This window comes from Pangasianodon hypophthalmus, chromosome 9 (genome assembly GCF_027358585.1).
Source record: "Pangasianodon hypophthalmus isolate fPanHyp1 chromosome 9, fPanHyp1.pri, whole genome shotgun sequence".
NCBI lineage: Eukaryota > Metazoa > Chordata > Actinopteri > Siluriformes > Pangasiidae > Pangasianodon > Pangasianodon hypophthalmus.
Window position 1 is genome coordinate 9955380 of NC_069718.1, and position 14227 is coordinate 9969606.

The following is a 14227-nucleotide window of genomic DNA, read 5'->3' on the forward strand; positions in this document are numbered from 1 at the left end:
TTTTTTTTTAAAAAAAAGCCAATACTGTTATTCTTTGAAGACATTACAGCTACATGAACCCAAACTGTTTAAATGAACAGCGTTAAACTCCTTTACTTGACTTGTCACCAAAATAAAAGCAGATGCTCTTGTGGTTTCTCACCTGCTGACAGATGCTTTTCAGCACATACTTGGCGTAAACATCTAGGCTGGCTGTTTCTATGGAGATGTTGCGGCCTCCAGATTTTTTAGAGCCCATGTCATCCTCCCCGATGTCATCTAAGCCAGCAGGGTGGGAGAAGCCCGAGCCTTTTAACTCAGCATCTCCTACAACACGAACACACACATACACAGTAGACATAATGCACACAAATACACAGCCTTTGCAACCATTTAACAAAAAGATTTTTCAAATCTTAAGCATTTTCTTAATGCCGACTGCAACTTATTAACTTTTCTTAAATATTCTTGTCAGAATTTATTAATCAGGTCTGTAACAAACCAAAAATTTTAAGGAAAATATATCTGGTAATATATAAAATATATATACAATATATCTCAAATGATGTACACTATGATTAATGTATGTGTATATGAATTCCAACAAAAGTAAAACTGGCATGGTATTTGAAAAAAGAAAAAAAAAAGAAGAAACCTCACCAAGCATGAAGACAGCCTTTAGGACAGCAAACACCGCACCCACTACAATGCTATTCTGAGATGCAGCCAACAAATGGCGATCACATGACGACCTGATGCCCACTGTTGCCTTATCTAAGGAAAACGACACCACATTTTATTCAGAGATTACAAATAAAACAAGATAAAAGTAATCTAAGATTTTTAGCCATTTTGTTTCACCAATCTCTTTAGTTCTGCCTGGTATATGATGCAATGAAAGCACCTGTAAAGCTTGCACGCACACATGTGACAAGTGTGTGTGTGTGTGTGTGTGTGTGTGTGTGTGTGTTACCTGTCTTGCTGTCCTGTGGACATGGATTTCTCTGAGGGGTTCTGAACAGATGCAGCAGAATCCTGCAGGTCAGTCTGGCTCCTGGCTCGGAGTCCTGCTCACTACAGGCTGTAAAACACACAAATACATAAAAATAATCTTATTACAAGATCACATCTTGTTCATTTCCTTTTGTTCAGGAAACCTTCTACATACTTGTCTGGCACCATCAACCCTGGCACACTCAAAGTGACTGTGACCACATTTTTCCTCATTCTGATGTTTGATGTAAACATTAACTCAAGCTCTTTACCTCTATCTACATGATTTTATGCATCACACTGCTGCCACATGATAGTAATAATAAAGAACAATCAGTTTGTATTAAAAGAGGTCACACTCCCAGCTGTGATTTACACAGAGATTGCTTATACTGTGTGAATCAATCATAATTACCCCAGCAACATTACTTAACAGACACGTCTGGAAATCTTATCCCATCCGAGTAGTACTTCTAACGGGAAAAAAAGTACACAATGAAGCCACCACAACATCTGCACAGGTTAAGTCCATCAGTTTCATGTCTTATTTCCGAGCGAAAACCACAGAAATGTTAACAAATTGTGTTTGTTTGGTTCTAAGGGTTCTTTCTAGCATGACTGTTTTTTTTAAACCTGATTTGCGAGGCTGAGAGGATTCTTGGCCTATACGCGAGTCGCTGCATGGACTTTACTAATTTTTCCGGCCTCTTATCTCAACTCAACATTGCGGAAATATTTATTAGAATTACAGTCACTGACATTGAATGCTATATCCAGCTGAGGCTTTGTGAGAGAAGGACTACTGCTATTAGCACCACACATACATACATACACACACGAGAAACTTTCACACTGTTCAGACTGTGATCTTATCATATAAACACAGGATGAATGTCTTCTAGCATCAGTGACTATATCGTTGTACCATAACTGCTTTGGTTACACACCTCTTTTGGAGACACGCCTGGGTCTGAGCAAACCACAATGAATCGGGTGTACTGGGATATGAATCACCAAGCCTGGAGTCTCTTTACATGAGTGTACACACACACACACACACACACACACACACACACACACACACACACACGCACACAGGACCAGCAGTCTGATCCGGCGTCTCCCCATGAGTCACTGCTTCAGAGCTGTGTGAATGCAGTGTATCCACACAGTGGGAAGTTTGCACCACGATACTGCAGACACACTCGCTGCCTCACTCTTACACAAGCTGTATAAATATAACGGACAGACGCAAAAAGACACAGGTTCTACAGAAACTTGCTTTGAAATGTTTGTGAGGAGCCCTAAAAACAGACTTCAGAAGCGCTTTGTGAAATATTGCTAAAACTGAAAGGCTGATCCAGACTTCATGGCTATATTTACTCCAAACAGCAAGAGAGACATGAAATGTTTGTTTGTCTAGCATGTGAGCAGCTCTCTGGCTGCAGTACAGACTGACAGTGCAGACAGAGACAAACAGCTTGATACCGAATTCTCAGGCATGAACTTACGAATAGTGAGCTAATGCAGATTTCAAATAGCAAGAGTGAAAGCAGTCGGCGGTGCTACTGAAGCGTTCTAGGGTGCTGTTTAGAGTGCTGTTGTTGATGCTGCATCTTCTCTGAATGTTCATAACGTTACCCGCTGTCAATATTGCCAGCACGAGACCCTGTGAGCAGCTCCAGAGCGTCCTGTCTCTTAACTAGATGTATGAGGTAACGGCAGGATCAAGGAAATGTTGTAACTCAAGTCAAATGATCATAAACTGAATTTTAAGTCTTGAACATTCAGCCAGGAGCCAGACTCTATACTGTTTCTATAGCAACCATCGTAAACATTAGCTTGTTTATTGCAAAGGGATCTAGTATCACATTTACACTAAGCAGGCTTTTAAACAGGGGAGGCTTATTAGCAATCAAACCATTCTCTCCGAAAAATATGATATCATCCATATGATAGCTGTTTATGATATCAGGATAAATAAATAATTTAGGGTGGAACATGAAAGAAAATGAATGAATAGCAGTTTTTTAAAATAGGTTTTGATGCTGTTGTGTTTAGCCATCAGTGTTGTGATGTGCAAAACTTATGCCTGGTCTTAGTCTGGTTGGTGCAACGGCTGTAAAATTCCTCTAAAAATTATTTTTATCTTTAATCTATTAGTTAGGTGCTGATTATTCTCTAGACTGACGGTAAATTCTAGAAATGCTGGAGACCAGACATGTTTTTTTTTCTCCGTTTCAGTTTTAGCTTTCAGTCTGAGACCTACATGTGAGCGGCATCTTAATTAAATTGTTGCGGGAGGTTGGTTTGAACAGTTAGCCAAAGTCTTGCTCCCACTCAACCTTTGTACTTTTGAGCTTTTCAGAGGCACATTTGGACTGATCGCTTTTTGGCATTGCTCCACCAGATTTATACAAAATAACTGCACAAGATATTATTTGCTCTTGAATCAATAAGAACTGAGAGACTTTTTGTAGCATTTTTGTAGTCTACCGATTACAGCCTAAGACAACTCTTAACACACGTCATCCATTTCATCCACTGATTGTGAAAGCTTCTTTTCTGAAATGTCACTGTTTCATCCAATTCTAATTTCCTCTGAGAATGTGCTCAGACACACACAGCTTTAAACAATAACTTGTATTTAATGGGATTGAATTAGATTTTGTTCTGCATTAAGGCCTTGGCTTGGTCACAACCTGGATTTATTACAAAGGTTTTTTTTTAATACAGTACCAGCGTTGAGGAGAGAAGGGATGGCCACACAGCGCACCAGATCCTCCAGAAGCAGACACTGCCGAGCTATAAGAATGGCAACAAACGTAGCCAGGGAGTCGTGGAACGATAAATCACTCACCTGTAGGGAAACAAAATGACATTTTAGGCAGGGGGACTTGTAATTAACTTTGTCATGACCAGCTCCTAAATCATCCCAGAGAGCAGACGTAATGGCATTTAAAATCAAACGTTTTGGAAATCCATCCCCTGGTGAAACAGATGGGCAACCACTATCAAATTAATTGTTACTGATCACCCCCACCCCAGACATCCAACTGTCACTCTGCAATAGTCCTAAGCCACAGATTGCATGGTCCTTATCTTTTAATAGTCCCCATGACTACAGAGCATCATTAATCTCAAGGTCTGCAGTGTAAACCAGTTTTAACTATACTTTATAAAAATAATAAAAAAAAAAGCTCATTGAATTTACTTAATTCAAATGCATACATCAGTTCCACGTGATCAAACAGAGCTAACACAATTTGCTTTCGTATATATCCAACAAGTTTCTGATTTTCTGAAGTATTTTTAAAGCCCTGAATAAAAGTGAACTCTGCGCTCTCACCCGAACTGAAGATCAAACCCACGTCGCTGGCGTTCTGCAACAGCCACATTACCACTGCGATATTCCACTGCATGTTTTAACTGCATTAACTTAATATTAGAGTTATAGTTCCTGTCAGCGCCAACATCCTCGCGAGATTCATTGGTTTACGTTAATACCCACATGAATGGATCATGCTTACTCTACGTAATTCAATCTAGCAATTAGAAACATGTTTAGATTAAGTTTAGTATAAGCAATGAAATCACGTTTTGATGAGAAACATAACCTTCTCTTAGATCTGACCGACCACATATTCCACTTTTATCAGTGTACTACGGCAGATCTCCAGCTTTAAAGCTATGAGAAAAGGAGCGAGTAATTAAAACACCACCATAACAATTCTGACAGATAAGCCACACAAATAATCAAGGAAGAGTGCAACAGAATACAGAGCCTGTACTTTATTTCATGATGTATCTATAAATGGATGCACATTTACAAAAAGGAATATGAAGATATTAACGCTTTTCCCCTCTGTCAAGTTTTCAATCTCCACTCCTGCCTGGTTCAACTCTATTGAATCTCAGCAGCACGAGGTGTACAGGGGTGAAGAGTGCATGTGCGCGCACACACACACACGCGCACACACGCACGCGCACACGCGCACACACACACACACCCCCCTCTCCCGTATAAAGCTTGCCACTGCCTCATCTGCACATTCTCATCCTTGGCTGCTTATTAACACATTTAGAAACTCCCTAGTTAGGAAGCAAGCCAGCTTTTAATGATCAGGAAAGAGTTCTTGTTAAGCTGAAAGAGTTCTTGTTAATCTTGTTAAATCTGGTGTAATGTTTTTCTCTCACACTCACAGGTACACAGCAACTTCCTTACATATTACGTAAAAAAAAAAAAAAAAAAGAAAAAAAAATGACCCGGAGGAAAGAGTGATCGTACTTCACTAACTAATCACCTCAGGGAATGATTTTTTTGGCCCCAATCACTTGCTGCATATTTACACACACACACACACACACACACACACACACACACACTTGAGTCATTTTCACTTTCATACATATTTTAATAACTTTTTAAGTCTCTTTCTCACTTTCTGTATGACTGGCAAAGTCATAGTCTACACAATATCCCACAGTCTACCGTTTGGTTTTCCGAAATAGTAACAAGTGCAGTATAAACATGTATCGTAAGCAGTGTGAGAAGTGTGTGTGTGTGCGTGTGTGCGTGTACTCACGTCCACGTTACAGAGCAGGTCGTTGAAGCCACAGTTGCCGTTGTTGGAAGAGCAGCACAGAGCCTTTAGGACACCCAGCCATTCTGCGCTCAGAGAACGGCAGTATGCCGTCAGCTCCGCGCACAGGATACCGATATCATTAACCCTGACACAAGACAACACACACACAATTTCTAACATTAAACAAAGGTAGTGGCTTCAAAGGAAATTCACATTAACAGATTTTGGAAGAATTTGTGTCACAAGAATGGGGAATATTGCTTTTCCTATTATCAGTAATCAAAATAACAGTAAACACACATTCATACAATTATTAAATATTTATTAAATCACTGTTGTCTTTTCATGGTACACAAGCCTGCCACTAAAACCTACAGAGATGATCAGTTTTATCAGGGAAGGTTGAAAAGAAAATCTGAAGTCACATCAGCCCTTTGCGGAGAACAGAATATCTGAGCTACATTTTCTGTGTCTAAAAAGAAGATGTAGTGCCTTTAACATAGTCCTTGAGCGGCCATTATCAGAAAGAGGTCATTCCTAACTAACCTCTGAGGAACTGAAACAGGTCAAAATGGATTTCTGAAACATTCTTACCTCTCAGGGTCGCGGTGGTCCACACACACGTCCATCAGGACGTTACACACGAAGCTGTAGCGGTTAGCTGGGCTGTCGTTGAGAATCTTGCCCACCATGGAGTGGTTGAGGTTGTGGGCTGAAGGGTTTGCTATGGCGTCGATCATAAACACCTGGTCCCACAGCATGTTGGAGTCTGATGGGTCGATGTTCCAGTAGATAGAGTTCTTCACCTTGGAGCAAAACTCACTAAGGAAAAAAAACCACATTGTGGAATGACTTAGACATATGTACAAAGAAACAATCTGTGGTGAAGTGCTGAGAGAGGATCTACAGAAGTATACATTTATACTGACTGAACTGAACTCTTTCTCACCTGAAGATCTCTCCAAACTTGCTCTTCAGGTGACTGCAGGAGGTATAGAGGTCGTACAGGTAGGCCAGGATACAACGCTCGGCTGAGGAACAGTCTGCAGGATTCACCCCTGACTTCACCACAATGCGCAGCCTGTACACGCACACACACACACACACACACACACACACACACACACACACACACACACACACACACACCGATCACAATATTACTACATAACCATCAAACACTATCACATGCACACTTATAGCTATGCTCAAACAGGCAGCTCTAATACATTCTTTGACATTCGATTTAATCAGGAAAAATTTTGTTCAGTCTCAAAGGGGGGAAATACATATCTAAAAACTGATCACACCTATTCCAGTTAATGTTTCTGGGCACGCAAGTCAAACAACAAATCAAAGCACATTTAATGTGTTTACGTTCTCATTATTCGGTGCATGGTGACTAAACATGGTCCTTATGTAAAAATAATCCACTGCATGAAGGTAGCTTGCAAACTAGCTAATTTTTGCCTACCCTGCACTACTCCGTGTTACTACAGCAACCAATTTGTGAGCAAACGAGGCTACAGTACAAAAACAAATGGGATCTAATCAGATATAATATGCAATGCAGCCACCTGGTTTAAGAAATAAATCAGATTTATTCCTCCATGTGAACAAATCCATAAAGAATTACTCAGATCTGAATTAGTTATTGAGTAAAAAAAAATGCTTAAAAGTTTGGAATCACCGGTTAGCATTATGTCAGTGTGACGAAGTGACTCCTACTATTGCTATTAAGTATAGTTTTAACTATTGCTTGTCTTACGCTTGCATGCAATCCTGTGTATAGATATGTACTGTCTATGCAGATGGCATATTTTGTCCAACTACACAGGTTTAAATGGTTTGGAGCAACAACAGAAATAGACTCGAATTCATTATCCGCATTAACATATCTGATCAAACTAGTCTTTTGGTTGTAACAGCAGGAAACAAAGACGTCTTCACGTGTCTGAGTGAGCATGGCGGCCGTACCCGTCGAAGACCTGCGCAGTTTGGTCGGGGTTGAGGATGAGGCAGGAGTGGTAGCGTCGGAGCACAGCCACGATGCACAGACACAGGCTAGTGGTGTAGCTGCCTGCCAGACTGGAGGACTTCAGCAGGAGCTCGGCCTCCACTAGACTCAGTTCATTCAGCAGCTAACAGACACACAGTGAGTCACATTATAATGACATGTCTGACTGATGAGAGTGGTAGTCATGCTGTTCTGCTGATACTTTATGTATGCACGCATCCGCAACCTAATACAGCGTTTCTACAATATTTAGCAGTAGAAAGTAGTAAAGGATAAACATGGAGAGGTTTCAGTTCTTTCAGTCCCTCAGTACCTGAATGGCAAAGTCAATGAGGCCACTTATGTTTAGCGAGTATTCCATGAGGTCAAAGATGAACTGGATGTGCTGGACCAGGGGAAGGTGATAGGACATCCCTAAGGCAAAGCTGGTGATTTGTTCCAGAACGTTCCTGGACACCTGAACACACACACACACACAGACAAATCCAATGATCAGTTTGATTTTTGAACAGTGTGTTTTTACGTGTACAAAAAAAATGCACGTGCGGGGGTGGGGCGGGGCAGGGTGGGGTGGGGTGGATATTCTGGTAATAAATTGACCACAGGTATCTGATCATGGAGAAACTCCAAAATTACACAATCCAAGCAGAAAAACTATCATTATTTTTGTACATTTTCCAGTACCAAGATACATTTTAATTTAAGCACCTTCTAAGCAATTTAACGTTTAACTAAGTAATAAGGAAAACTCTGCACTGTTTAATTTTTATATTTATTTGTAATAAAATACATCGCAACGCAATAACAGTTTATTTCTCATCGCTTGGCACCAAACCAGACGTGCACCTAAAAACCATGTGTATCAAATTTTGTGAAATTTAATAAAGGCTTTAATCTGATCTAAGACATTGTGATATTCTGTTCAAATGACCAGTTAAATAATCACGTACCAGTCACAATCTGGCAATGCTCACATTATTTGTGTGCATTTAAACAGTCTACCTTTAAGAACTGATACAGCTAAGCAAGGTTATCTCATATATAAACACAGGCCTGTGACCGAGGAAAAGGAAACTAAAGAATCTAACCTGAGAGGTGACCTGGTGCTGGTCAAAGTGGGAGAGGTGCTGAAACTTAGAGAAAATGTCTTCTGCAGTGGGAAAGGCCTCTGGCTTACTTCTCTTCCTCTTCTGTCCTTCCTCTCCTCCTTGGGGCAGACAGAGAAACAGAAACACATTAACAGGTAAATAGTCAATACTTAAAATATTCATCAGTGGACACAGATGTCTCAGAAATGTACGGATGCTATGCTGCAGCACACTGGGTCCATGATGATGATAATCTGTCTGGTATAAAGCGTGGCGGAAAAAGTACTGAGTAAAATATTAAATGGCTCAAAAGTAACTTAGACGTCAAAGACAGAGCAGTGCTTTACTCTCGCTGACTGGGGCCAAACACTTAGCAGGGAGATAATGAGCAAATAAAAGCTTATTAGCATGGAAATGGCCTGCAGATACGCATATCCCACAACGACAGCTGTGGGTCAGTGCTCGGCATGAACGCGTTTGGTTATTGAGAGAGGAAAAATAAAGAGGGAGAGAGAGAATAAAGTACTTTGGAATTGGAAATTGAGAGAGAGAGACAGAGATTAAAAGAGGCAAACAGAGAAAGAGAGACAGACAGAGGGAGGCAAACAGGAAGCGAGAGAGAGAAAAGACAGCAAGCAGGACAAAAATAAGCTTCAAGTTAGAAATCCAACTAAATTAAAATTTTGAATGCTACAAATTTGAGTCCTATAAACCTGAAATGGAAAAAACCCACATATGTGATAAAGCACCGCTTAAACATCAGAACTCGATGACTGTTTAAATGTGGCCTAATATTCTATTAGGCACGCCTGACGGACACTCCAGTCTAACACACGTTTACGGTGTTTTTTGTTATAGAATGAAAGTTTTTTGTTGATCAGGTGCTCACTTCTGACTTTAGAGGTGACACAGTTTTGATAAAAAGCGACATGAGCCTTGTGATTAGTGAGGGTAAAGCTTACACAAGGACCACACAATTCACACTGAAAGGGTAGAACATCTATTATTCATACTTTCAATTATTCATTAACCTTATTAGAAAGCGAGCACGGATTAAGGTTCCCTGGGGCTTTAATAACTTGACTGAATATTTAATCAGTGTTTTGTTAAATCACAACACTCACATGTCAAACAAAAATAAAATCAGGCCACCCTTTAACCTGTAATAATCTTTATCAACTTTATTGTAAATGTGAACATTTTGGTTTGAACTGTTATTCAAATTTGTGGAATTATTCAAAGAATATTAGATAACCTGTGTGTCTGATGTGAAACAATTCTTCATTAGAATGAGACTATGCACTTGCACACCAATAGACCCCATACATGCTTGCAGCATCCAGGAAGCACCTTCTGCAGGTGTGTGTGTGTGTGTGTGTGTGTGTGTGTGTCAGTATCAGTACCAGTCTCAGCTGTGCTCTTGCGGTTCAGGACTTTCAGGATGTCTTTGGTGATCTTCTTGATGGCGTGCCGAGCCTCGTCTCGCTGCTTGCCCACGCCATACAGAACCACAAGGCGCTGGTTGCATTCGTGACTGGCACTTTCCTCCTGCAATACACACCGGGTCATCAACAACGAGCGCAACACGGGATATAAACACACACACACACACACACACAGACACACACACACACACACACACACGACAAGGCATTTTCTCATCTATGGAAATGCCCTTTTAACTAATACACTGAAACTGTTCAGAAGTTATTCAGTAACTGAGAGCGAGGCATTATAAATTCAATTTTTAGAATCCTTTTTTTTTTCTTATCTCCTCTCCTTTTCTTTTAATTCCTTATTTCCTTCCTTCCATTTTCCTTCCCTTTCCTTCCATTCGTTTCCTTTTCCTTCCTTTCCCTTCGCTCCATTTCTTCTCTTTCCTTGCCTTCTTTCCTTTTCTTTCATTCATTTACTTTCTTCTCTTCTTTAATTTTCCTTCCTTCATTTCGTTATCTTCTTTCTTTTTCCTTCTTTCACTTCTTTCACATGCCTTCCTTTCCCTTCTTTCATCTTCAGTCTTTAATTTTCCCCACTTCCTTTACTTCTATTCTTTCTTTTCCCTTCCTTCTTTATCCTTCTTTCCTTTTCCTTCCTTATTCTTCTTTAATTTTCCTTCCTTGCCTTCCCTCCTTCTTTCATTTTCCTTCTTTTCTTTTCATCAGTCATCTCAGTAATCGCTTTATTCTGGTCATGTTCGCAGGAACACTGGGAGAGAGGTGGGAATACACCCTGCGTGTGATGCCAGTCCACTCCATGGCACCACGCAGGCAACTGTGTCTGATGTGGGAGGAAACCGGAGCGCTCAGAGAAATGGTGGACCTTGGCAATTATAAATGCAATAAATCCTGTCTTATAATCAGGAAGAGGGAAGTGAGGCAAAAACCAGCAATATCTGTATTCATTTCTTGGATTACAGGTGATTATTCCAGTTCCTGTCCATTTCCATCACTTTGACACGAAACTGCAGGTCTAAATGATGACATTCCTAAAACACGCAACGTAGGGGGAATGGATCTCACCTGAGGGATTGGGAAGTGTGTGGCGTACTGGATGTGGCGTGGCTGCTCGTACACCTGGGGGAAAGTCGGGTCCAAACCCTTCTCCTTAGCAGTGCTCTTCCCATCCTGCTCCGGGGCAGCTTTTTCTGGAGAGGGGCTTCCCTTCGCCTCACAGTGCATTGGGGGGGAAAACATCTGCTCCAAGACAAGGGAGAAGGCTCAGTTTAGGCACTACAATGATAAAGACCATGGCACAAAAGCTCTACTTTAGCTGGATATATTTTTACTAAGGTAGGTTAAGTGAATTAAGTGATTTAATGATGAAATCTGTGATTTTAATTAGCAACGTCAGATTTGAACCTATCGACATTACTCACATTAATGTCATAACTAAACCTAGCAATAGACGCATGTGCTGTAGCATTGTAGTTGTTGAACTCCGTGCCTGTCATATATCACTAATATGTACATCCAGCTAAAACATGTCTATCTGTGGTTATTGACACAAATTACACTGAGTTCATAATATCGTAATCACCCTGTCAAAATTCATAATACATTACATTATATAACCTCCTCTTGTAAAAACTAATCCAGCGCAAACAATGCTGTTTATATCACACTGCATTTTATAACCCACCTCATCAAAATTGGCGCTGGAGTTGTTATCGATCTCCATGGGCTCAGATAGACCAGTGTCCTAGAGTGCAGCGGTAGAGAAAAACATCAATTTCCTAAACTAGTCTTCAGAAATTAACCAGGAAACCCCCAGATCAGAACAAACGTTACATGCCTCCATTTTAACCCCGCTTCCTGTGTCCTGCTCTTTGCGTTCGGATTCGTCGGAGGGCTCGTCGCTCGGGGAACGTGGGCGGGGAAGGTGGGAATCTGAGGCCAAGTCGCCACGGGAGATGAGCGTGCACATGTAGATGTTGTGGGAAAAGACATCGTGACGGATGAGTTCACAGAAGAGCAGCACCAGGTTAGAGAACTCCACACGCTCGCTCTCGTTACCAGGCTCCGCTGCACAGAGAGAGACGGGGACAGTGCAGAAGGTCACCAGACGTGTGATGGTTTATTCATGACTGTAATAGCTACCTAAGCATTGCCATACAGAGTCAGTAAGCAGATACTGAAGCACAGATATAATAAACAATAAGGTAAAAATACAGAAGTTGAACATGTGTCTGTGTGTGAAGGCACTCAGTGACTCAGACATACATAAAATTAATAACATGTACATTCTAATATGTAAATGAGGAAGGCTGTGAGGGCTGAGTGTGACTCACTAAGGACGGGGGCCTGAGTGTCCAGGAACTGCAGCAGAACGTCCTGGAAGACGGGCAGAGTGGCGGCCGAGAGAGAGCCAGAAGACACAGAGCCCTTCTCATCCACCACCTCTGACTCCCCACACCTCTGTGAAGGTGAGAATGATGAAATGTATTCATTAAATATACTGATCCACTCATATAGTGAAAAACCTCAAAGGTATAGTCAGTGATTTTGTTAGTTAGATGAAACTCCAGACACATACAGCTTATTCCTTCAGGTGTTTCCTACAAAATGATGCCAAAAAACACACACATTTGCAGCAAGAGGGGGCGCTTGACAGGGCAACATAATTAGCAGACTAGTGGTTAAATAGTGACTCAAATCATTTGTTCGGTGGCTAGATAGTTAGATATCGATTCAAATCATTTTTTTTTTTTCCCTTCAATGCACAGACTGAGGTTTTTTATTCATAGCTACTAAAGCTTCTGATGTCAAAAATATATCCTCAGAATCACTGACTCCACCTCTAAATCACAAAAGAACAACATTTCTCTAATACTCCATGCAATACTTCAGGTAAAAATGCTTACTTTGATGCTAGTGGTAGAATTTTTATTATAAAGTATTCAAAGTATTTAAAAAAAAAAAACATCATCATTAAGACATGTTGGTAAAAGTGTTAACCTCTGCCTCAATCTCGGTCTGCCTCTTCTCTAACAGCTTAGCCACCACCATCGCCCGGTGCCTCCCCGAGCGTTTACAGCACACGGCCCACTCACACAGCAGAGTGACCACTGCGTCATCATCAGGACTCATCTATAGAAAGAATTTTAAAAATGACACACGTATGCGTATAGGTTACAACACATACAAATCATTGGGAATGCATTTGCTTTTAAAAACAATCATGCATATAACATCATTTGAAGTTAATCAGCCAACGCTCAAAAGATTTCTGCCTAGAACAATATGATGTGAACTAAACGGTCTTGAAAAGGAAAGGAAACACCTTGTTACCTCATGTCCATCTTTGCTCTGGCCTGACCCGAAGATTCGGTTGTAGAGCGAGTCCAGAGAATTGCTGAAGTCAGACTTCTCAAAGCTGTGGTTGTCCAGAACCTCCAGTGTGTGCAGGACCCGACCGATTGTGAAGCCTGTCCAGACACACAGACAGAAAACATTACGTTTCTACACAGGCGCTAAATGAGAAGTTCATATTTCAGTGGTTTGGTAAGCAAAACTAAACTGCTTCATTTGGCTGGCATTCTACTGTGATTTTCACTTTTTAAAGTGCTGGTTTGATAAAACAAGACAGGATGTGCTGTTAGAGGAAAAAAATCAGTGATGGGTGACATGATGCGACGTGACACGAAGCAGAGTTACTCACACCAGTGTTGATTACTGTCCCATAACAGCAAATCTCAATGTGTTTTATTCCTTTTACCACAGCAATTTGTCAACAATTTTTTTTTTTATATATTATATACTTTTTATCCATTTATTGTCGCATTTTTATGTTTTGGAACACTGAGTCAGTTCCTGTTATCACTCAAGTGTGAAACAGTGAAAAGTGTGAAATCAATAAGACGAATGAAATGCAGTTTGACTCTTGTTTACAGAGAAACCACAAGCTGAAGACGTTCCCACGGTGGATAACTTACTGACGGTTACAAAGCACTGACACTGGCACTGAGACACCTTCCATAAATGTTAAATAAAACATTGCCTCACAGAAAAGTTCCTTTAAAAAAAAAAAAAAAAAAAAAAAAAAAAAAAAAAAAAAAGACAGCATGT

The 14227-nt window shown here is 40.6% G+C and overlaps 1 protein-coding gene across 2 annotated transcripts in view; it reads right to left on the reverse strand.

Moving 5' to 3' along the window:
• med12 (mediator complex subunit 12) overlaps positions 1-14227 on the reverse strand; it is a 41930-nt gene that overhangs the window by 15539 nt on the left and 12164 nt on the right. For both annotated transcript variants that reach the window (XM_026918733.3, XM_026918732.3), the window contains exons 10-26: positions 13451-13587; positions 13118-13249; positions 12451-12577; positions 11955-12184; positions 11802-11861; positions 11183-11356; positions 10067-10211; positions 8664-8782; positions 7889-8032; positions 7536-7699; positions 6508-6639; positions 6153-6380; positions 5559-5703; positions 3712-3832; positions 953-1060; positions 640-753; positions 143-306 (exon numbers count right to left, since the gene is read on the reverse strand). In XM_026918733.3, coding sequence (XP_026774534.3) covers positions 143-306; positions 640-753; positions 953-1060; positions 3712-3832; positions 5559-5703; positions 6153-6380; positions 6508-6639; positions 7536-7699; positions 7889-8032; positions 8664-8782; positions 10067-10211; positions 11183-11356; positions 11802-11861; positions 11955-12184; positions 12451-12577; positions 13118-13249; positions 13451-13587 — 2444 coding nt within the window. The remainder of the gene's footprint in view (positions 1-142; positions 307-639; positions 754-952; positions 1061-3711; positions 3833-5558; positions 5704-6152; positions 6381-6507; positions 6640-7535; positions 7700-7888; positions 8033-8663; positions 8783-10066; positions 10212-11182; positions 11357-11801; positions 11862-11954; positions 12185-12450; positions 12578-13117; positions 13250-13450; positions 13588-14227) is intronic.